The sequence below is a fragment of the Oncorhynchus kisutch genome, linkage group LG18, assembly GCF_002021735.2.
Source record: "Oncorhynchus kisutch isolate 150728-3 linkage group LG18, Okis_V2, whole genome shotgun sequence".
Taxonomy (NCBI): Eukaryota; Metazoa; Chordata; class Actinopteri; order Salmoniformes; family Salmonidae; genus Oncorhynchus; species Oncorhynchus kisutch.
In genome coordinates, this window is record NC_034191.2 from 72,777,011 (window position 1) to 72,801,848 (window position 24,838).

The 24,838-nt window shown below is 43.0% G+C and overlaps 2 protein-coding genes across 13 annotated transcripts in view; one reads left to right on the plus strand and one right to left on the minus strand.

Annotated features, from left to right (window-relative positions):
- The first annotated feature begins 321 nt into the window (after nt 1-321).
- Nucleotides 322-13,763, plus strand: LOC109909818 (clavesin-1-like). Its single transcript, XM_020508859.2, has 6 exons — nt 322-893; nt 2,677-3,241; nt 3,777-3,951; nt 8,078-8,188; nt 8,620-8,852; nt 12,321-13,763. Exons 2-6 carry the CDS (start codon nt 2,853-2,855, stop codon nt 12,400-12,402), a joined length of 990 nt encoding a protein of 329 aa, XP_020364448.1. The 5' UTR covers nt 322-893; nt 2,677-2,852; the 3' UTR covers nt 12,403-13,763.
- The window catches only part of LOC109909819 (aspartyl/asparaginyl beta-hydroxylase), a 48,210-nt gene continuing 36,445 nt past the window's right edge, over nt 13,074-24,838 (minus strand). For all 12 annotated transcript variants that reach the window (XM_031796745.1, XM_031796739.1, XM_031796736.1 and 9 more), the window contains 12 exons: nt 20,361-20,402; nt 19,579-19,664; nt 19,380-19,466; nt 19,031-19,181; nt 18,616-18,752; nt 18,294-18,392; nt 17,685-17,774; nt 17,323-17,460; nt 16,440-16,575; nt 16,193-16,284; nt 15,685-15,818; nt 13,074-15,339 (listed from right to left, as the gene is read on the minus strand). In XM_031796745.1, the coding sequence (XP_031652605.1) occupies nt 15,189-15,339; nt 15,685-15,818; nt 16,193-16,284; nt 16,440-16,575; nt 17,323-17,460; nt 17,685-17,774; nt 18,294-18,392; nt 18,616-18,752; nt 19,031-19,181; nt 19,380-19,466; nt 19,579-19,664; nt 20,361-20,402 (1,343 nt within the window). In that variant the 3' untranslated portion in view covers nt 13,074-15,188. The remainder of the gene's footprint in view (nt 15,340-15,684; nt 15,819-16,192; nt 16,285-16,439; nt 16,576-17,322; nt 17,461-17,684; nt 17,775-18,293; nt 18,393-18,615; nt 18,753-19,030; nt 19,182-19,379; nt 19,467-19,578; nt 19,665-20,360; nt 20,403-24,838) is intronic.

Sequence of the window (24,838 nt, forward strand, 5' to 3'; positions counted from 1 at the left end):
TTTTTTACAGTGCGAGTTTATTCTGTTTTTCTCTCATATCATAGTCAAGAAAGAAAATCATTTTTGAAAAATGTCACTTGTAGTCTAGTTGGAATTGACTGAATTTAAATAAAATTGACCCCGTGAGTAGCCTAACCCATCCTATATACAGTACTTTAATAAATTATATATTATACTTATTTTGGCATTGTGCAATAGGCTATAATAAATTACATTAAGTCTAGTGTAAAGGCAAAACTAGGTTTACTTGTCAAATGGGGAAAAAACTATTAACTGTACATGAACAGGACAAGGTTGCGATGCGCGCGTCCATCAGAACCCATATTCTAACCAACTAGGCACAATTGCGGCAAACTGAATTGATGGAGACTGCGTCCATTTTTTATTGGAGATTTGAAAATAACATTGGGATGAGAATTGCCTATGGTTTATGTCGTGAGAATGGTGTGATACTTTGCGGCACACGGCATTGAGCACCGCGGGGTGATTCGCCTCCTCAGTGGGTCTCTATCAATATGTTCTCAGTTTGCGTCCTCTTGGTCCGCCTCCAGGCAGAGCGCGTACAACCCTCATCGAAGCAGCTACAGCCGCGCATGGTCGCCAATCTGTCTCGTTTATGGGTCACAGCATCATTTTAGGCAGCCTTCACCGGAGGATAGCGAACATTTGGACAAAGCAGTCCCTTACAGGATTTCAAATAACATTTTACCTGGTATTCTTTCAAATAATTATTCTCTTTTTCATTATTTAGGCCAACGTTTCCTTGCCAACTGGATATTTTGTCTTTCTTGAAACCCCTATGGCCAGTCTTTAAATCAATGAAATGATACGTCTGCTGTGCGGTCCTGCGCGTCATCGGACACCTGGCTGGTTTTACAGGGCGTGGTGTTCATGTAAGTATTCCATTTATCTTAATGTGGATTTATAAAATCTGTATAGAAAAATGATGTATCAATATGTGGCATGTTTTTACGGGTACATGGCAGGTCGTCCCGATTCACATTGTGGTGGTGCAGAACGTCATGTGACGCAATTAATCCCTGAACGGCAGATGGATGGAATAGGTATTTTTTATTATTGAGCACTGGCATAATATTTGTCGCAGCGTTTGCCCCATTAATTGGTGAGCATCATAGTCACCCATTACCTGCTTGTGTACCAGCTATACGTCAGTCTTGATAATGATCCTTATTAGTAACATGTACAAAAAATAATACAATACGGTTTATGATAATAGCCTAATAATAATTATTAGTGTTATTACATAACATTCATAAACTCTTTTGTTTATGATATTTGAGTTTATCATATAAAATGCATATATGATTTGCCTACATTTTGGCACACTTCATTTTAATGAATGAATGCGTGCCTGTTATAATTGAACTCTGATCTGATGACTATGCACAACAAAATATAGCTCATGGGTTTCTCCATGAAGTCAGCAATACCCGCCAGTGTCTGTGTATGTCATTGAAATGGTCAGCCCTTATACATGTCCCAAACCTGGGCACTGTTGGAAGAAGGAAAAAAAGGGATTTGAACTTCCTCCCTTCCTCCCATTCCGTGGAATATCTACTGATCTGACATTATTTGACCTGTAATAGATACCGTGCTTGATTTGGGCAGGAGCTCAACGGAGCTGAGTACCCACACCTCAAAATATCTACTGCTTGAGCTCCTGCATTATAGAATATTAGCTCAAAAGTCTTGTGAAGCTCCTGCACCTTAATATAACCAGTGCAGGCACCGAAAATGAGTACCTGAACCTACTTCAGTCCAAGTCAGCAGTGAATAGATATGAGGTGGAAACGCTACTTCCTCCTATCTATACTGAACAAAAATATAAACTCAACATGTAAAGTGTTGGTCCCATGCTTAATGAGCTGAAATAAAATATCCCACAAATTTTCCATACGCACAAAAAGCTTATTTCTCTCAAATGTTATGCACAAATTTGTTTACATCCCTGTTAGTGAGCATTTATCATTTGCCAAAATAATCCATCCACCTGACAGGTGTGGGCATTTCAAGTTGCAGATTAAATGGCATTATAATTACACATGTGCACCTTGTGCTGGGGTGCACCTGTGTAAGGCCACTCTAAAATGTGCAGTTTTGTCACACAACACAATGCCACAGATGTCTCTAGCCTTGAGGGAGCATGCAATTGGCATGCTGACTGCAGGAATGACCAACAGAGCTGTTGCCAGATCATTTTAATGTTAGTTTCGTTTTAGAGAATTTGGCAGTATGTCCAACCGCCCTCACATCCGTAGAGAACGTGTAACCACGCCAGTCCAGGACCTCCACATCTGGCTGTATTTCTGTCTGTAATAAAGCCCTTTTGTGGGGAGAAACTTATTCTGATTGGCTGGGTCTGGCTCCCCAGTGGGTGGGCTGGCCCAACCATGGCTGCGCCCCTGCCAAGTCATATGAAATCCATAGATTAGGGCCTAATTAATTAATAAAAAATGACTGGTTTCTTTACATGAACTGTAACTCAGTAAAATCGTTGAAATTGTTGCATGTTACGTTTTGTTCAGTATCCGTGCTTAGCCTATAGGCCTACTCTAAGGAAGAGAAGAGAAAGGATGCATGCGATTCATTTTCAAACGGGATCCTGGGATTTGTGCACTGGTGGACCAGTTATGCTAAACCTCTCTGTCTTTCTAGGCTAGACACTACAGGAGACACAGATCAGGTGTTGTACTGGAGAGACACGTGTGCCGGCTAGACGCCACTAACAGCAATGTGCTGTACAGCAATCAAGACTGTTTCCTAAGCAGGTGTAAACAATAGTAGTTATACAAAACACAGATATATAGAGAGTGTGAACTTGACAAAAAAAAATGACTCACTTGCAAGCGGGCCTGAGCTCGGAGACCACGGAGAAAGCTCGTCAGGAGCTCAACGAGAACCCCGACAGCCTCCACGCAGACATCCAGCAGGTGCGCGACATGATCGTGACGCGGCCCGACATTGGCTTCCTGCGCACAGACGACGACTTCATCCTGAGGTTTCTGCGGGCGCGCAAGTTTAACCAGGCAGAGACCTTCCGGCTCCTGGCCCAGTACTTTCAGTTCCGCCAGCAGAACCTGGACATGTTCCAGAGCTTCAAGGTGGACGACCCGGGAATCAAGCGGGCGCTGATGGACGGCTTCCCAGGAGTCTTAGAAACACCGGATCAGCACGGCCGGAAGATACTCATCCTTTTCGCCTCCAACTGGGATCAAGGCAGGTGAGTGTACAGGTATTTTAGTAAGCACAGTTGTCTCAATAAAATGGCTTCAGTGATGTCTCACTGAAATGGCTTCAGTGATGTCTCACTGAGATGGCTTCAGTGATGTCTCACTGAGATGGCTTCAGTGATGTCTCACTGAGATGGCTTCAGTGATGTCTCACTGAAATGGCTTCAGTGATGTCTCACTGAAATGGCTTCAGTGATGTCTCACTGAAATGGCTTCAGTGATGTCTCACTGAAATTGCTTCTATGATCTAATTGTTTCGTTAAACAAATAAGCAATTGTGCTCTAGCTACTGATTGATACTGATTTGATAGAATACTTTGGAACATTTAGTTTGGAACAAAATAGCAAAACTCACTTGCCCAGACACTTTACTCCAGCCCTTGTCTGGACAATGTCAATGATCAGACACATTAGAACAGAGCCGGAACAAAAATCATTGAATTATTGTAATAGTCTTGATACAGCACAGGGCTGCATTGTTCTGGATTTTATCCCAATCAGATGTTTCCTTCTCTCTCTGTGAAGGAACTCTTTCACAGACATCCTCCGAGCCATCCTCCTCTCCCTGGAGGTTCTCATAGAGAACCCAGAACTCCAGATCAACGGCTTCATCTTGATTATCGACTGGAGTAACTTCTCCTTCAAGCAAGCTTCCAAGCTCACACCCAACATCCTCAAACAGGCCATCGAAGGCCTGCAGGTAGGCCTAACCAGGGTTGTGTTCAGTAGGCATGAAACGGAACAAAACAGTCTGAAACAGGGAGGTACTACAGAATCTGATCTTGTCCAATAAGAAATGCTTATTTGCATGTTACTACGGTGTGCCCTAATGAACATGACCCAGCACTGACTGGATTTAATCGACCCAAAGCAGATAGATGTTGTAGCTAGGTAATAAGCATGAAGTTGAATATACAGTAGTCCTGGTTGTATAGTACAGTTGGATTGTACTGTACAGCTATTATGTAGACATTTTCTTGAGGTAAATTGTGCTGATTGGTTAGCTGAGAGAGAAAAGGAGGAAAGTGATGAGTATCATCAGCACATTCCTACTGGGCGCACACTGGTAGAACCAATGTTTTTTCCACATCATTTCAATGAAATTACATTGAACCACATGGGATATACGTTGAATTGACGTCTGTGCCCAGTGGGTTGTGTCCTGATCATATAGAGTGGCAGGTAGCCTAACGGTTAGATCGTTGGGCCAGTAAATCAAAAGGTTACTGATTCAAATACCAGGGCTGACAAGGTGAACAACCTGTTCATGTGCCTTTGAACAAGGCCCTAATTTGCACAGTTCACTGTACCCATCTGGTGTAACAATTTTTGTTACTGTACTGAATGTTGAAATGAAGATGGATTGTATGGTTTTAGTCTAATCTACAGCCATATGTCTCTACGCTCTGGTTTGATTATTCAACCCAAGTCTATTCCACTAGATGTTTTGCCCAATGTATTATGTGATGCCATCGCACCCTATATGGCCGACTCTACAGTCAACTTTTTTATTGTATCATTTCAGGGTTCTTCTTTATCAGTTCTAAGAACAGACAGATAGACAGCGTATCCTGCCTTGTAGTGTAGTCTATATGTAGACTACACTATATGACTACCATTAACTAAAGATTTCTATACAATATGATGATGATCCTGACTTTAGGTCTACATACCAATGGGATGTCCTGTTGCTAAGTAACAAGGTGAAGCACAGCAGTTAGTGTATGCCCTGATTTTAAATGCTATGATAATCAGACAGTGAATGCTGTAGACACATTATATGGGCAGATCAACAAGAAGACAGTGGATATATCAGGGAATATATTAATTTGAAGTTGAACAACAAATAGATAGTTAGCCCAAAAGTGTTGTGAAAACACCAAATGTTTATGGCTTATGAGGGAATAATTTAGCAATGACCATGATACGTCTCAGACGTACAACCAATCCGGTAGCAGTATTCCACTTTACATCAAACTCTATTTATTTATTTAAACACTTTCATAAAATGAAATCCTATGAGATTCATGATTGAATGACCCAGCATGTAACGATTCTCCTCCTCTTCTAACCCTAACCCTAACCATCGGACCAATGGTAAGTGTCCATGTTGTTTATTATAACCGGAACACTGAAACAAAAACAAAAGTAGAACAAAACGCAACAGTTCTGTCAGGTACTCACACAAAACAGAAAACAATCACCCACACCTCAAAATGGGAAAACAGGCTACCTAAGTATGGTTCTCAATCAGAGACCATGATTGCCAGCTGCCTCTGATTGGGAACCATACCAGGCCAAACACATAGAGACAGAAAACATAGAACACAAAACATAGAATGCCCACCCCAACTCACGCCCTGACCAAACTAAAATAGAGACATAAATAAAGTAACTAAGGCTAAGGTCAGGATGTGACAGTACCCCCCCCCCCCCCACACCATTGGTGCGGGGTGGAGGGGGGGGGGTACTGGAGGAGGGTCTGGGTGGGCATCTGTCCGTGGTGGCGGCTCTGGTGCGGGACGACCCCACTCCACCACTCCGGCAGCTTAAGTTGGAGTCATTAAAACTCGTTTTCAACCATTCCACACATTTCTTGTTGACAAACTATAGTTTTGGCAAGTTGGTTAGGACATCTACTTTGTGCATAACACAAGTAATTTTTCCAACAATTGTTTACAGACAAATTATTTCACTTATAATTCACTGCATCACAATTCCAGTGGGTCAGAAGTTTACATATGCTAAGTTGACTGTGCCTTTAAACAGCTTGGGAAATTCCAGAAAATGACGCCATGGCTTTAGAAGTTTTTAGTAGGCTATTTGACATCATTTGAGTCAATTGGAGGTGTACCTGTGGATGTATTTCATGGCCTACCTTCAAATTCAGTGCCTCTTTGCTTGACATCATTGGAAAATCAAAAGAAATCACCCAAGACCCCAGAAAAAAATTTGCAGACCACCACAAGTCTGGTTCATCCTTGGGAGCAATTTCCAATAATAGTACGCAAGTATAAACACCATGGGACCACTCAGCCGTCATACCGCTCAGGAAGGAGATACGTTCATCTCTAGGAGACAGAACGCACTATGGTGCGAAAAGTGCAAATCAATCCCAGAACAACAGCAAAGGACCTTGTGAAGATGCTGGAGGAAACAGGTACAAAAGTATCTATATCCACAGTAAAACGATTCCCACATCGACATAACCTGAAAGGCCGCTCAGCAAGGAAAAAGCCACTGCTTCAAAACCGCCACTGCACATGGGGACAAAGATCGTACTTTTTGGAGAAATGTCCTCTGGTCTGATGAAACAAAAATAGAACTGTTTGACCATAATGACCATCGTCATGTTTGGAGGTAAAAGGGGGAGGCTTGCAAGCCGAAGAACTCCATCCCAACCGTGAAGCACGGGGGTGGCAGCATCATGTTGTGGGGGGTGGTTTGCTGAAGGAGGGACTGGTGTACTTCACAAAATAGATGGCATCATGAGGTAGGAAAATGATGTGGATATATTGAAGCAACATCTCAAGACATCAGTCAGGAAGTTAAAGCTTGGTCACAAATGGGTCTTCCAATTGGACAATGACACCAAGCATACTTCCAAAGTTGTGCCAAAATGGCTTAAGGACAACAAAGTCAATTTATTGGAGTGGCCATCACAAAGCCCTGACCTCAATCCTATAGAAAATATGTGGCCAGAACTGAAAAAGCGTGTGCGAGCAAGGAGGCCTACAAACCTGACTCAGTTACACCAACTTTGTCAAGAGGAATGGGCCAAAATTCACCCAACTTATTGTGGGAAGCTTGTGGAAGGCTACCCAAAATGTTGGACCCAAGTTAAACAATTTAAAGGCAATGCTACCAAATACTAATTGAGTGTATGTAAACTTCTGACCCACTGGGAATGTGATGAAATAAATCACTCTCTCTACTATTATTCTGACATTTCACATTCTTAAAATAAAGTGGTGATCCTAACACCTAAGGCAGGGAATTGTGAAAAACTGAGTTTAAATGTATTTGGCTAAGGTGTATGTAAACTTCGACTGTACATGGTTTTGTCATGGGGACTACATTGTTGGTCTTGCACTGCAATCATTAAAGGTGTCAATTGTAAGGGTGAACGGGACCTGTCCAAGCAATGCGTTGTTGCAGTACTGCACACTGTAGATGGCTTGCACAGTTTCAAACAGCAAGGAAAATCCTCATAATCAACTATCAATCAATAATCAATATATTTAAGCAACAAGGCTTGAGAACCTGGGGATGATTGTGTGAAGGAGCAGCCGTTAGGAGTGTGTAATCATAATACTATTTTGTTTCGGGGGCTTTTACGTTTAGAAAATGGTTGCCAACAATATAAAAAAAAGATGAACAACATGATTTCATTAACAATGTTATGTTAATGAGTAAATGTGTTTTATTTCATCCTTCCAGCATACAGTATAGCCTGGGCAAAAGCCAGTCGTTTAGTTCTGATATTCTGAAGTTGCTAGCCAAACAGGCTGGTTGTCCCTTCCGTTCTAAGCAATGCGCTTGGCCTGCTCCCCCCTGTTCATTTTGCTGCAGGCTACTGTACTGTCAAAAACCTTTTCAATAAAATAAGGAATGCCATTTAATTTAGCTATAATAACAGAGAAGAAAGAGGGACTAGGTTAGCCTACCATGTAATATATATATTTCTTATGCTATTTAATTTCTAAAGTCTCTCTATTGCAACTAAAATAAAAGAGAGTGAGCAGAGTTTTAAAGAATATTTAGAAAAACATACATAGCAGTATTTGAGTATCTCAACCTATTTTCCCCTCCCTGCTTCACTACAGGACAGCTTCCCTGCTCGCTTCGGTGGGATCCATTTTGTAAACCAGCCCTGGTACATCCACGCCATGTACACCATCATCAAGCCTTTCCTCAAGGACAAGACAAGGAAAAGGGTATTTGCCTTTTCACTGCTTGGTCACTTTCTCTAACCCTACCCCTCCCTTTCTTTCTACCCATTCCGTTATAACGGCCTCAGTTGCAGTCCTATTGAATGGTCTGGTGGAGGTAGAACACGAAGCCAGATAGAGAGATGTTGTCAAATGCCTTTACTAGTTGAATCAAATGAAAGGTGACACAAAGGGGATGTATAATTGAGTACTTCAACCTTTCCTCAGGGTAGTGCAGGTTAGATCAATGGAAAAGCTAAAAGCTATTTTGTAATCCAGCTTCCTTCAAAGAGTTGAATTATTTTGGGGAGGGGTGTGTGATTACACTGGTTAAAAGGGGAAGTAAGAGAACAAGAATTGTGGATAGTTATGAAATGTATTGGCCAGGGCTCCCATAGAATGAGAACCCCTAGATAAATAAACATTCTTCCCAACAGATTTTCCTCCATGGGAACAATCTCAACAGTTTACACCAGTTAATTCTACCCGATTGTCTACCGTCCGAGTTCGGTGGCACGCTGCCGCCATATGACATGGGCATCTGGGCACGGACCCTCTTAGGGCCCAACTACAACGACGAGACGGAGTACACACTCACCTACGACGCCCTCCACGTCAAAGAGAACTATGGTGGCGGAGACAAGGAATGTGCCGACAAACTTCTGAAAAGGTGAGCTACAAAAAAGGTGACAAAATTCAACTAATTTTCAAGCGGGAAAATGTCCATGGGAATATATGGGATTTAATGGAATGTTTGGATGATTCCCTTCCCTCGCAACCTTAGCTACAGTATAGTAGTGCAGAAAACGAACAAAAAGCTAAACAAAGTTAGAGAACACAAACGATCAATCCAGAGCGGTCATTCTTCTTCGTTAGTATAGACATGCCGATTGTTTGAAGTTTGTCAGGGCAATTACGCAGTCCAAAGACTTCCAGATAATGACCGCTATGGGGATGATCACTGACTAGTGTATTCCCTAACAATTACCCCTTTCAGTACGTGGTCATTACACTTGAGATTTTCCGACTGCTGTCTCCTAAACAGCTCAGAGACCCACTGCAGTTTGCCATTAATTCTCGCCCCCCAGATAAAAAAAAAAAGACTCCTCTCTGAAACAAAGGTTACACCAGAGCTATGTTTAGAGCAGTGGAGGCTGCTGAGGGGAGGACGGCTCATAATAATGGCTGGAACGGAGCCAATGGAATGGCATCAAAACACACGGAAACCATATTTGATGTATTTAATACCATTCCACCGATTCCGCTCCAGCCATTACCACAAGCCCACCCTCCCCAATTACAGTGCCACCAACCTCCTCAGGTATAGAGGTACTGTATATGGCTCCGGGTAACATTTCTTTTATGTTCAGAGCTATTGGACATCGTGCCCTTTTAAAAGCTAAAGGCTTATCTATAAGACTGAGCATGAATGAATACAGTATACAGTACTGTAGATGGACGCTTTGTCCTAAAGCAATGGGGAAACAGAACATCTTTGAGAGAAGAGAGACACATCTAAAAAGCATGCAGAATCTCTCCCATCTGCAATCATCAGAAAGCCATGTAAGATCAGGTCTCGGGAGAGCGGGCTCCTCGGAATTGATTTAATTAAAAAAGCACATATAAGACCCTCTTCCTGACCCCAGCTAGTGTCTGCTCCAATCCCAGGGATCCCCAGTCACAGTCTCTTGCCACGATAACACAGGGGATGGCAACTGGAGGGAATGGGGCGTAGATGGGTGGTTGGTGCAGAGAACATGAACCAGCTCCCGTTCATCATGTTGATTGATTAGATTAGGGTTCACACTATAAGGCCAAGCTGCAAAGTCAAAATTGACTATATTATGAAAATGTATTAGCATGGAAATGAGCTTTTAGTCCTTAATTTAATGGTTAGGGTGAGGCACATGGTTAGGGGTATGGTTGAGGTTTTCTTTTAAAATCTGATTTGTTTGGAGAAGCTGCCATACGACTGGCTTTGTAGCTTGGCCCAATAGTGACAACCATTGATGAGGGATCCTGGAAATGCTTGCCTGTTATTGGTCATCATTGTCATTAGTGCATCCTGTTATCATAGTAGTCATGAGCAATGAGATGGCATGAGCCCCTGGATGCAACGATCAGATGGATAAAACACATTATTGGGTCGTTTCTGGGTTGGTTGAATATGCCTAATGTTCTATGATTAGATCAAGGAGGGCTTGTTAGCCTTTGATTGCCGCTGTTTTGCTCCAGTGTGGACTAAGTAGGCCATTTTGCCTGTAGTCCTGCAAGGCTGTGCAGCAGAAGGGCCTGACAGATGTAAGATGTAAGAGAGAGTAAGGCTGCTAATGACCAGTGAAGGACATCCTCCCAGAATCTCAATGATTGTACTGACTAGTAGAATTTTGCTACGATTTGATAAGCTCCAGATGTAGAGACCCTGCTATATAATCCATTATAAACTGGGTGGTTCGAGCCCTGAATGCTGATTGGCTGAAAGTTGTGGTATATCAGACCATATACCACGGGTATGACAAATCATTTATTTTTACTGCTCCAATTACATTGGTAACCAGTTTATAATAGCCATAGGGCACTCCACCATGCATAAGAACAGCCCTTAGCCGTGGTATATTAGCCATATACCACACCCCTTCTGGCCTTATTGCTTAAGTAGAATAGGTTGACCGATGCATATACACGGAGTATAGAAACATTAGGAACACCTGCTCTTTCCTTGAAATATACCAACCAGGTGAAAGCTATGATCCCTTATTGATGTCACTTGTTAAGACCCCCCGCCAAGAATTTAAGCTTTCTGCCAATATCAGATATGTCTGTGTCTTGGGCAATGTTCTTGTGACTTACAACCTCATGCTAATCACATTAGCCTATGTTAGCTCAACCTCATGCTAATCACATTAGCCTGTTAGCTCAACCTTCCCATGGAAGGGACACCGATCCCAAAGAAGATGAAGGGTTTTTAAGCCTTGAGACATGGATTGTGTATGTGTGCCATTCAGAGGGCGAATGGGCAAGACAAAATATTTAAGTACCTTTGAACGGGGTATGGTAGTAGGTACCAGGCGCACCAGTTTGAGTGTGTCAAGAACTAACATTGCTGGGTTTCACACAACAGTTTCCCGTGTGTATCAAGAATGGTCCACCACCCAAAGGACATCCAGCCAACTTGACACAACTATGGGAATCATTGGAGTCAACATGGGCAAGCATTCCTATGGAAGCTTTCAACACCTTGTAGAGTCCATGCCCCAACAAATTTAGGGATATTCTGTGGGGGAAAAATGGGGTGTACATGATCCGTGAAGCTCTATGTAGGTTTTATAAAGGATTATGGAGCGGCTTTATTAAGCCTTATAAGCTATACTTCTACATTGAGATATAAATGTGAATTGGGACCTTTCACTGACATAAGTGTTTCATTTTGAGAGTTGCATTCAACTATATACGAGTCAAAATTGAAAACATTCTATTTAATACTATATTTATCATGTTAAATCTGATAGATATTAAACAAAGCTAATTTTGGAATATCTAAATATCTCAGTACTCTCAATGCGACAGGACAGGAGACAGAAGGACATGTTTGTGCCACTGTTTGTCTTTCTTTCTGTCTGTCCTTCCTTCCTTTCCTTAGCAGAGAGAGTTCTGGGTAGGCTCCATTTCCACCAGCTGGTGATTTTAATCAGTGGGCTTACAAAGGGAGATGAGAGGAGAGCTAAGCTCCCCACTGGTGTTAAACAGCACGGAGCAGGGATTTAGTCTTAGCCCCATCGGATTTCCCTCCTCAGCTGGGTCATTAAGGTCATCTTTAATGGACCAGTCATAACCTAGCATGTTATAAGTACTTCCTGGTAGCTAAAGGAGACAAGAACACAGAGGCTTTGTGATGACGCATGAAAATGAGGGTAGAGAAGAGCACAGGGAGGAGTGATTATGGACGAGGGGTATTACATCATGCATTTTACCATTGGCAGTGTGCACTTTTCCTAATCTGGATTTCCCCCCAAAATGGTTGGTTTTCAGTTTGTGTTCAGACATGGCCCCTGATGGACTTTCTCCATTATACTGCTTATAGTAGCCCACCTGTGTCTTACAGGAAATGACCATCTCTTACGGTTGTTGTTTATCTCAGGTCCCAGTCAGCCGTGGAGCCGGGTACCCTACGACAAGGAGACAGGGAGAACACAGCACAGCCACTCCTGGCTCTGGACTGATCTCTCCTGTCCGTCCACACTGGATCCAAACCCCTCTCATTAGGATTACAACCCCACTGACTCCAAAACCTAAATCTGAACTTTGAGAAAGTCAAAAACTGACTTGAAAAGGAGACTCTAAACCCTTGTTCACATGGAGCTGCTGTACTGAAAACCTCTCATCTCTTGACTCTGAGCCAGTGGCAGTTTCAGATCAGGACCTTCAAAAGCTGTGCCATCCACTTTCACTGGCAAACCTGTCTGTCATCAGCCATCCAAATCAATGCTGATAGGAGTAGAATGATTAAACGAATGTCAGTCTTACCAGTACCACTAGGAGGGACCGACTGACCGAGTTAAATGTCAAAGTGTCTCGTGAACAAAATGCCAAACTGTATCTTACTGTTTTAGGGGATGTCGTTTCTATGAAAGTCAATATATTTCAAGATTGTATATTTATCAGGGCAACTGCACTATCAGTGTGACCTCCATCGAACTGCAATGTATTTAAGTAATCTTTAAAAGAATGTATAGAAAAAACATTTTTAGTTGTGTGCTAATTACGTGTGTGAATGTTCAGGTTGTCATTGAAAATCACACAAAAAGGAGTAGAATTTCAAATGAGAGGAATCAGCATTACAATATACAAATGAAGCTACCTATGTATATAATGAAACTACACAACATTCTGATCACGTGACACCATTTGGACCAAATTGTTTAATTTACTGGAAAAAAAAGCTTTACAATTATTAATAGTAACTGATTACAACACACAAAATAGAATTGAAAGAAACATGACTTATTTGGCAGGCCAGTTTCAACAGTTCAGTGATTTCAACACCATAAAAGTATTAACTTCCTAAGATGAGTGATAGCAATTCATAACAGAGGACCACAAAAGGGGAAATCTCAAACAATGTGGCTTTGTAAAGGTGCTGGATGTGTTACCCTTGTAACTAAGGGAATCATTTGAAGCATGGAGGAGATAGCTTGAATGTGTCATCGTCATAACACAAACTGATAACCACAAATACCCCCAAGACACCAATGACCATGACAATGTTGAAAGGCAATCCAATGAGCCTAAGGTTTTGACTCCATCCCTTTGGATTGTGTGTTCACATGCTCCTCTGAAGTAGGGGTAAAATTATGTTAGCCAAGTTTCCCACACATATTTCTCACTTGGAAGCTCATTATGAACAGTTTGGGACCTCAAACTCGTAGTTTTGACGAGTCCCTGGGATTGCCAAGAATTTGTCAGTCCAGAGTTTCTAATAGCACATGAACGCTGCATAATACCACCGGTCTGATTTGGACATAATATGTATATGTTTTATTGTCACATACACCAGAGAGGTGCATTTCATTGCTGCAGTGAAGCTGACTACCAATGCTCATAGAGAATGATTAAATAACATTTCTAGAAGAACATGCTTTGGCATTTTTCTTTTGAATATCAACAACATTGGTCAGGCAAAGCCCCTCTAATCAGCTCTGCTATACATGGAATGGAGTAGACCTGGGTCCAATACTTTCAAGTATAGCTTGATTTAGCCTGGGGTTCTCCTTTTAGGGACTATTCCATTGGCTCCATTGTACAAGGCAAACTAAATTAAGCGCAGCGGAAGTATTTGACCAAGGTATGGAATGCCGTGTGACAAGTCTTGCATACATTCAACATGCTCCTGTTGAAGTTTTACACAGGGAAATTGTAATTTTATAAAACATAAAATGTTTATGTATCTGACAAATACATGCCTTCAGTCACATGTTCATATTTGACACATTTAAGAATGTAAATACACACATTGTAAGATTTTAAATGCCAAAAGACAAGCCTGTTGAGTAGAACGTCTGTGTGCGCTACTAGGTCAAGGCGCAGTTCAAAATAGTGTATATTGTTAGCGTACAAAAATAAGATGTATCAGTCAAGATTCTTGGCAATATTAATTCTGCAATAAAAACATTCTTGGCATTGTGATTTCCTATCCTTTGATCCAAAGAGACATGCGAAAATCCTACAAGTGAAATGGAATGGCCTAATAAGAAGTGTGTCTGTATTACAATTCCCCCCCCCCCCCCCCCCCCCCCAAATACAGTAAGAGGCAGGTTACTTTATAAAGTTATGGAAATTACAGGACATATATTCACAAATCACATTAGAGAAACAACAGATTTAGGTTCCCACTTTTCAGCTAGCAGAAGTTTAGCTAGCTTAGCAACATCTTAAAAAGGGATAGTTTTCTGTGTTTTAACCCATATAATTTACTTACCTCAAAAGTAATCAAATACATTTTCTTGAGGTAAGAAATTCATTAAGATTGGGGTAAACACCTGAAAAACTATCCCTTTTAAGTATCAGTAAGTGTCCAACAGTGAAGTCAATAACTGCGATAGTACAGCTTCGTGCGGTTACCGTATGTTAGGTATGTTTCAGACATATAGCACTTCGGTTCTCTAATGAAAACAAAAATGCACTTGTGACAAATTTACAACACAACCTACGTGATATTCAATCTACACCTTAACGTTAAAGGAAAAAAATTCACATTTATGCCTAAAAACCTACTTGGCGAGTACCACAGTTAGCAGTCAGTGATCCCAAGGGTCGTTGTAAGGCTTTTTCCAATCTGAGAGGGCCTTTAGTAACTCTTCAAGATGGAGCCAAAATGGCACCCTGGACTGAGCAGAGGCAAGTGTCACAATTGTCCCGTTTGACCTAAAATGGCTGGCTGTGGGGTCAATACTTGTGAGGGAATGGGTTGACAGATACCTTGGACCTGTCAGTCAGTCTGTCGGACAGTCTAAATGGGGGATAGAGTCTGCCGTTGGTACTGGGTGAGCTCGGGGTGCCACACGTCCACGATGAAGATGAGCCGGTAACTGTCGGCGTCCTGCCACACCTCATGCTCAAAGGAATCATCAAAGATGAGCACTTTCCCCTCCTCCCAAGCCCTGGAAGAGAACAAAAAACAAACCATAGCCTTTCTGTTAATGAAGCCACATGGATGAGTTTATAAGTCCAATGGCAGCTCCTCCAGTTAGTTTGGTATAAAGCTGAGGGATGAGGCTGGGGAAATGTAACCACTCAAATTCATAGGTGGAGCTATGGATGCAAAGACTTACAGTCCACAAGATCAGACAAGATAAAGTTAGACATTTTGCAGCAATACTTAGTCTTGAGTGATATTAGGTACTGAGCACTCCTATGGTAAGTCTCACACTGTACCAAAAACGAACAAGTGGGTGACGTTATTAGATGTAAAAAGGCTTGACGTTGATGGCAGTGGAAGGTGTTACCTGGTATCGTTGGTGCACCTGATCTTGCAGCCCGTCTTGGGGATGACCAGGCCCAGGTGCATGCGCAGGCGACAGTTGGTGGGCCCCGTGTGGGGCCAGACGTGAGTACCAGGCTGCATCACCGAGAACTTGATCTGGAGCCCAGAGAGACAGAGCGAGAGCGGGGCGGTCATACACCCAGAGAAAGTGAACACATCTGAATTTAAAGTATTAAAATTAAGTATGTTTTTAAAAAAAATCTCACTTTATTGTTTATTTTTTTAAGCAACCTATTAGCTCAAAGGAACATTGGTCAACCACATTCACAAAATACAAACATTTCCTATTTTTGCAACAGAAATTGAAATAAATTGCAGTGAGTGCAGCATAGTGCCTTTATAACTCCATCCATCTCCAGTAGGAGCCTGCAGGGCCAGACTGTCTGTCCATCCCCTGCTCTACAGCAGAGCTGGCTGGCGTGATGCCTAATAGTTGGCATGTCAGTCACGTCTGCGGAGGGGTGACCTACCTGTCCTCTCTTGCAGCCTGTAGCCTCTGGGTAGCGCTCCAACAGGCCACAGGTCTTTGGAACACTGCGGCAGGACTCCCCTGCCTTCTTGCCTGCATGACCAGGAGAGAGAAACAAGGAAATAGAGGCCAGGTTCAGACACCACTAACCCCTAATCCTAAGGCACTTTTTTATTTCAATTAAGTTCAGTGTATTTGTACGATAGGAACTTGCCAGGTGCTAGTTGTGAAGGGTTTGATTGCTTTACCTTGCTGCCAGAGGGTGAACTGGCCCCACTCCCCTTTTTCTCTGAGGTTCTCCTCCTCTGGAACAAAGAGGCCAGTGGTTTTATCCATCACAGACTGGGCCTCGTCCCTGATGATCCTCCAGTTCCTCTCCAGAGTCTGTTCCATAGACAGAGGTAGGACACGTTAGTTTATTTCGAAGGTCTTCCTCAGGTACAGCAAAGGGGATACATGGTCAGCTTTATGCCCGTTCAAAACTCAAACGAAGAAGAAAGCTACTTTAAGACGCAGGCAGCCCTCTATATTCAATCAATTCATCAAATATATTTTATAAAGCCCTTTTTAAGCAGTTGTCACAATGTGCTATACAGAAACCCAACCTGAAATCCCAAAGAGCAAGCAATGCAGAAGCACAAAGCTAGCAAAAACTCCCTTGAAAGGCAGGAACCTAGGAAGGAACCTAGAGAGGAACCAGGCTCCGAGGGGTGGCCAGTCCGCTTCTGGCTGTGCCAGGTGGAGATTATAAGATTACATTAGGGAAAGGGGGATACCTAGTCAGTTGTATAACAATGCATTTAACAGAAATGTGTCTTCCGCATTTAACCCAACCCCTCTGAATCAGAGAGGTGTGGGGGGGGGGGGGGGGGGGGGGGGACTGCCATAATCGACATCCAGGTCTTCGGCGCCCGGGGAACAGTGGGTTAACTGCCTTGCTCAGGGGAAGAACGACCATTAAAGCCAGATCGTTCTTCAGATGTCCCTGCCCACGCTGTCACAGAAGTGATCAATGGAACAGAGAGGAAGTCATCTCTCTAGGCTTTATTGAACTCTGTGACATTGATCAATCAACTAGCAGAGAGAAAAGACAACCAGCTGAGACATTATCACGTCTACCATCATCAGTACCTTGACTAGATCCATATATCCAGTGTCCTTGGGCGTCCACCACGGCTGGGCTTTGAGACCGTCCACATTATAAAGAGATCGCTGCCATACGGAGGCAAAGTGACCTCTCTGGTGCCCTCTCTCATACCACTTGTAGGCCTGAGAAAGGAGAAGACCATGGTGCATGTAGTATTCAAAAACCAACACATTGGAACTCACACACAGTATTTTCAAATGATCTGTTTTTTCTTATTGTCAGAAGAAAAAGAGTAATCACAAGAAGTCATACTGTTACCATACAAAGTAAAGTTACTCTAGTGAATACTGCTGGTGTTGAGTCAGTATTGGTGTAAGCTTGGTGTCTGAGTTTGATCTTAACTCACACTGTCGTCTCCCATTCTCTGTAAAGCGTCTCCGAGGTGGAAGTAAAACCTGCCGTCGTCTGTGCCAGGGTCTCCTGATTCCAAACCATCCTGCAGTGCAGAGAGGGGGTTCAGTGCAGAGAGAAGGGGTTCAGTGCAGAGAGAAGGGGTTCAGTGCAGAGAGGGGGGGGGTTCAGTGCAGAGGGGGGGGTTCAGTGCAGAGAGGTGGGGGTTCAGTGCAGAGAGGGGGGGGGGGGGGGGTTCAGTGCAGAGAGGTGGGGGTTCAGTGCAGAGAGGGGGGGGGGGTTCAGTGCAGAGAGGGGGGGGTTCAGTGCAGAGAGGTGGGGGTTCAGTGCAGAGAGGTGGGGGTTCAGTGCAGAGAGGTGGGGGTTCAGTGCAGAGAGGTGGGGGTTCAGTGCAGAGAGGTGGGGGTTCAGTGCAGAGAGGTGGGGGTTCAGTGCAGAGAGGTGGGGGTTCAGTGCAGAGAGGTGGGGGTTCAGTGCAGAGAGGTGGGGGTTCAGTGCAGAGAGGGGGGGTTCAGTGCAGAGAGGGGGGGTTCAGAATCAGAAGAGTGGTTTGAATCTGTGTGATCATGATTCATGTATTATTTATAAAACACACAGTACTTACCCTGAGGAATGGGATGCTCTCTGCTATCTTGTTTTCTGATTTGAGGATGAAGCCGTAATGGACTTTAGCAAAGCCGTCACTTGGTGCAGTGGCCAACACCTACCGGGGAAACATCATTCAAAATCAATTGTTAATCAAACAATAACACTCATTGAAGCTTCCCTACTGAAAGTGGCCTCATTTAATTTACTTGTAATCTTGCAAATTACAATCACATTTCAATTGTGTTTGCTGAAGCACAGACATGGGTGAAAAAGTGCAACACAATAGCAATCCATTTTCTACACATTGTTTCACCAATATGGTGACGACTTTGGCTCACCTCCTCGTAGACCCTCTTGGCACTGTTGTTGTCTCCGATGAGCAGGTGGGCCACGCCCAGATCGTTCTTCAGGGCCATGTCCTCAGGGAAGATCTGTACCAGTTTCTCCAACGTGGCCAAGGCACCCCTCATACGACCTACACCAGAGAGAGAGAGGGGGGGGGGGGGGGGGGGAAGTCACCCTATGTACAACCAGACTCCCCAGAAATCTCAGTTATAAAAAATATATAATCAATTAAATCTACATGAGAAAGACAACCACTACAACCCCTTTTCTATTAATCTGAGTCCAAATTGGTATTCAAACTAAGTACACAGGAGAAATGGACAATATAATATCCTCTCTCCCTTCAAAAATATGTGTTTGTGTGCATGCGCGCGAGGTCACTCCAGCATGCTGGGACCAGTGTATTACCGAGGAACTGCTGACGCTCAGCCCGTTTCTTCAGTGTGGCCTTGATGAGGTCAGGTGTGGCGTTGGGCAGCTCTGACGCCTCCTTGTATGTGCCGATGGCCTTCTGCAGCATGTCGTTGCTAAGCATCTTCTCTGCCAGGCCATCCTCAGCCTGAACTCACATAGCACACGTAATGAGCCCTACAACATTTCAGGTATTTTCCCTATTTGTACATGGGTGCAATTTGTTTATGCTCATAGTATACAGTATTTAAGTGTTTTGTTAAAGTGTAAAACACTAAGTGTTAAACGGTTACAAATTGTTTGACCAGTTCAAAATAAACCAGGAAAATTGAGACGTCGTTCTCACCAGGGCTTTCCCATAGCGACATCTGGGACTCTGAGGATACTGCAGCACTAGAGTTTCAAAAGCCCGGACAGCCTCTTCCACTTTCCCCTGGGTGGTGAAACAAGACAACAGATCAGCATTGATTCAGTCATTTACTTTCAAGATAACATGTTCAATAAAAACCTTGCACAGGCTTATAAAGAGGACAACACCAGACTACCTTTTTACGTAACTTCTCAGCAGCGTCAATCTCCGTCTTGATCGTTTTCTCAAATTTATTCAGGAGTTTAGGCTTCTTCTTTTTGGCTGAAACGAAGAACAGAACCTTACTGAGGGGTTGGTTGGATCATTCCAACCAATCATTCCAACCAGGGGCGGCAGGTAGCCTAGTGGTTAGAGCGATGGGCTATTAACCGGAAGGTTGTCAGCTCGGGGATTCGATCTAAGGTAAAAATCTCTCGTTCTGCCCCTGAACAAGGTAGTTAACACACTGTTCCTAGGCCGTCATTGTAAATAAGAATTTGTTCTTAACTGCCTTGCCTAGTTAAATAAAGGTTAAACAAAAAAATCGAAGTGTGTGGCTGCAACCTCAGCATGTGACTATTGTATGCAGTTTCTCAGTGAAAATGGCAGAGCACACTGTAATCACGGTTATTTTCTACTCTGAAGTCACTTCCTCATTGTGACTCATTTCAAATGACATCAGTATTCACAATTAAACGACTGACACAGCGTAATGTCGACGGAGGACAATAACTACAATACTATGGTACGGATGTGAACAACCCTCCTGCAGAGTTTCGGCATGTGCACGATTTTGCTACAGGCCTACACTTAAACACCCGATTCAGTAAATCAAGGTCCCCGAGGAGGAGAATTAGTAGGTGCGTCAGTAGCGGTGGAACAAAACCTTAGCTCTCCAGGAGGGTCGACCACCCATTGCTATCTTGCTTCTGTAAAGCTCATGTCCGCCATAAAAATATAGATAAAATAAGCAATTACCTTTTTCTTTAAGCTTATCCTTGGGCTGGTCCTCAGCATTTTCTGAAAGATATACAAAGGGAAGAAAAATGACAGCTAGACAAATTAATGCTAGCAACATACTGTGGCAGCACAAATAACACATATTGAATAAAGATTTTCAGATCCATGTAACTAAAGCATGGTCTAAAAAAACATTACAACATTTTCAATAGTTCTTATAAAGAAAGACACATTTAAGCCCCAAGAACAGATCTGGTTTAAAAAGCATAATGATTTTCTTGGAAAAAAACAACGGTTTATATAAAGGATTATATTGAGAATAAACTGGTGTCCACCAACACAGTAAAGTAAACAATAACACCAACAGCAGCAAACCAATGATTTATATATAGTATACACTAGATGACTGTGCTGAAGCCTCCATCTTGGCACTCCCCTACCATTAAATGCATTTATTAATGTCTACATTGGTTTTTGCCATGTTTATTTTATTACAGACACCCAACTTTTAAATTATATTATGTGAGCTAAACATACAAATTATATATGTAAATAATAAAACATTTTCCTCAAAGTACATTTTTTGAAAGTTCTAATATTACGGTACCCACTTCACCCAAAACAAAAACTACATGTCATTTTGTCCTTGAAACAATTAATAGAAATACTGTAGAATTCCATTCATTCTTAAGGTCATTCTTGCTTGTTCTGGGGAGGGCCAATATGGCCGACCGGTGGCTTCAAAGTCTCTCACTGACCAATACATAGCATTACAAACACTCTGCAATAATAGACACTTGACATTGTAGGTCTGTTTTTTCATGACGTATGTGGACTGCATATTGAACAAATCTCACAGATCTCAATAAAACTGAGAGGCCTGATGAAGGACTGATAAAATGGCACACAACCAGGAATAAACTGAATAATTCATTTTAAGGTGTGACCTGAGCGTACATTTCTCAGCAGTGATGTAAGGTGATTATCTGCTCAGACCCCAACCAAGGAACATCAAAAGTCGTGCTATAAATTCACAGACTACACAAAGATTCCTTGATGTCCTTCCAGATTCCCTCTGTCTACCCAAGGATGCCAGAGGACAAAAATCAGTTAACCACCTAACTGAGGAACTCAATTTAACCTTGCGCAATACCCTAGATGCAGTTGCACCCCTAAAAACTAAAAACATTTCTCATAAGAAACTAGCTCCCTGGTACACAGAAAATACCCGAGCTCTGAAGCAAGCTTCCAGAAAATTGGAACGGAAATGGCGCCACAGCATACTGGAAGTCTTCCGACTAGCTTGGAAAGACAGTACCGTGCAGTACCGAAGAGCCCTTACTGCTGCTCGATCATCCTATTTTTCAAACTTAATTGAGGAAAATAAGAACAATCCGAAATTCCTTTTTGATACTGTCGCAAAGTTAACTAAAAAGCAGCATTCCCCAAGAGAGGATGACTTTCACCTTAGCAGTGATAAATTCATGAACTTCTTTGAGGAAAAGATTATGATTATTAGAAAGCAAATTACGGACTCCTCTTTAAATCTGCGTATTCCTTCAAAGCTCAGTTGTCCTGAGTCTGCACAACTCTCCCAGGACCTAGGATCAAGAGAGACGCTCAAGTGTTTTAGTAATATATCTCTTGACACAATGATGAAAATAATCATGGCCTCTAAACCTTCAAGCTGCATACTGGACCCTATTCCAACTAAACTACTGAAAGAGCTGCTTCCTGTGCTTGGCCCTCCTATGTTGAACATAATAAACGGCTCTCTATCCACCGGATGTGTACCAAACTCACTAAAAGTGGCAGTAATAAAGTCTCTCTTGGAAAAGCCAAACCTTGATCCAGAAAATATAAAAAACTATTGGCCTATATCGAATCTTCCATTCCTCTCAAAAATTTTTGAAAAGGCTGTTGCGCAGCAACTTACTGCCTTCCTGAAGACAAACAATGTATACGAAATGCTTCAGTCTGGTTTTAGACCCCATCATAGCACTGAGACGGCACTTGTGAAGGTGGTAAATGACATTTTAATGGCATCGGACCGAGGCTCTGCATCTGTCCTCGTGCTCCTAGACCTTAGTGCTGCTTTTGATACCATCGATCACCACATTCTTTTGGAGAGATTGGAAACCCAAATTGGTCTACACGGACAAGTTCTGGCATGGTTTAGATCTTATCTGTCGGAAAGATATCAGTTTGTCTCTGTGAATGGTTTGTCCTCTGACAAATCAACTGTAAATTTCGGTGTTCCTCAAGGTTCCGTTTTAGGACCACTATTGTTTTCACTATATATTTTACCTCTTGGGGATGTTATTCGAAAACCCAATGTTAACTTTCTCTGCTATGCGGATGACACAGCTGTACATTTCAATGAAACATGGTGAAGCCCCAAAATTGCCCTTGCTAGAAGCATGTGTTTCAGACATAAGGAAGTGGATGGCTGCAAACTTTCTACTTTTAAACTTGGACAAAACAGAGATGCTTGTTCTAGGTCCCAAGAAACAAAGAGATCTTCTGTTGAATCTGACAATTAATCTTAATGGTTGTACAGTCGTCTCAAATAAAACTGTGAAGGACCTCGGCGTTACTCTGGACCCTGATCTCTCTTTTGAAGAACATATCAAGACCATTTCAAGGACAGCTTTTTTCCATCTACGTAACATTGCAAAAATCAGAAACTTTCTGTCCAAAAATGATGCAGAAAATTTAATCCATGCTTTTGTCACTTCTAGGTTAGACTACTGCAATGCTCTACTTTCCGGCTACCCGGATAAAGCACTAAATAAACTTCAGTTGGTGCTAAATACGGCTGCTAGAATCCTGACTAGAACCCAAAAATTTGATCATATTACTCCAGTGCTAGCCTCTCTACACTGGCTTCCTGTCAAAGCAAGGGCTGATTTCAAGGTTTTACTGCTAACCTACAAAGCATTACATGGGCTTGCTCCTACCTATCTCTCTGATTTGGTCCTGCCGTACATACCTACACGTACGCTACGGTCACAAGACGCAGGCCTCCTAATTGTCCCTAGAATTTCTAAGCAAACAGCTGGAGGCAGGGCTTTCTCCTATAGAGCTCCATTTTTATGGAACGGTCTGCCTACCCATGTCAGAGACGCAAACTCGGTCTCAACCTTTAAGTCTTTACTGAAGACTCATCTCTTCAGTGGGTCATATGATTGAGTGTAGTCTGGCCCAGGAGTGGGAAGGTGAATGGAAAGGCTCTGGAGCAACGAACCGCCCTTGCTGTCTCTACCTGGCCGGTTCCCCTCTTTCCACTGGGATTCTCTGCCTCTAACCCTATTACAGGGGCTGAGTCACTGGCTTACTGGGGCTCTCTCATGCGGTCCCTGGAAGGGGTGCGTCACCTGAGTGGGTTGATTCACTGATGTGGTCATCCTGTCTGGGTTGGCGCCCCCCCTTGGGTTGTGCCATGGCGGAGATCTTTGTGGGCTATACTCGGCCCTGTCTCAGGATGGTAAGTTGGTGGTTGAAGATATCACTCTAGTGGTGTGGGGGCTGTGCTTTGGCAAAGTGGGTGGGGTTATATCCTTCCTGTTTGGCCCTGTCCGGGGGTGTCCTCTGATGGGTCCACAGTGTCTCCTGACCCCTCCTGTCTCAGCCTCCAGTATTTATGCTGCAGTAGTTTATGTGTCGGGGGGCTAGGGTCAGTTTGTTATATCTGGAGTACTTCTCCTGTCCTATTCGGTGTCCTGTGTGAATCTAAGTGTGCGTTCTCTAATTCTCTCCTTCTCTCTTTCTTTCTCTCTCTCGGAGGACCTGAGCCCTAGGACCATGCCCCAGGATTACCGGACACGATGACTCCTTGCTGTCCCCAGTCCACCTGGCCGTGCTGCTGCTCCAGTTTCAACTGTTCTGCCTTATTATTATACGACCATGCTGGTCATTTATGAACATTTGAACATCTTGGCCATGTTCTGTTATAATCTCCACCCGGCACAGCCAGAAGAGGACTGGCCACCCCACATAGCCTGGTTCCTCTCTAGGTTTCTTCCTAGGTTTTGGCCTTTCTAGGGAGTTTTTCCTAGCCACCGTGCTTCTACACCTGCATTGCTTGCTGTTTGGGGTTTTAGGCTGGGTTTCTGTACAGCACTTTGAGATATCAGCTGATGTACGAAGGGCTATATAAATACATTTGATTTGATTTGATTTTGATTGTCACAATTTACTAGGCCTATTGGATACAGGCCATAGGCCAGGGATCTGCGGGGCTTTTTAAAGTGCACTCCACACTTCATCTTCAGACCAGTGGGTTTTTTCCCTACTGTTGTGTAGGCAGGGTTCCTCACACCACAACATTGTCCTTGCAGTTAATGACCACAAGAGGGTACTGACGGGCCGGTTTATCAGTCAAGGCTTATTTGATACCTAGTCATGTAGTGATACAGGTCTATTGAACATCTTACAGCCAACTCATTAAATATCAACAAGTGACCATTTTTTACATTTGTTTTTCCTTCAGGGGG

What these genes read in the sequence shown, in the direction of transcription:
- LOC109909818 (XM_020508859.2), top strand. Translation starts at nt 2,853, where the DNA reads ATGACTCACTTGCAAGCGGGCCTGAGCTCGGAGACCACGGAGAAAGCT. An exon ending in TCCAACTGGGATCAAGGCAG is followed by an intron (nt 3,242 to 3,776) that starts GTGAGTGTACAG and finishes CTCTCTGTGAAG; the next exon opens with GAACTCTTTCACAGACATCC. An exon ending in AGGCCATCGAAGGCCTGCAG is followed by an intron (nt 3,952 to 8,077) that starts GTAGGCCTAACC and finishes GCTTCACTACAG; the next exon opens with GACAGCTTCCCTGCTCGCTT.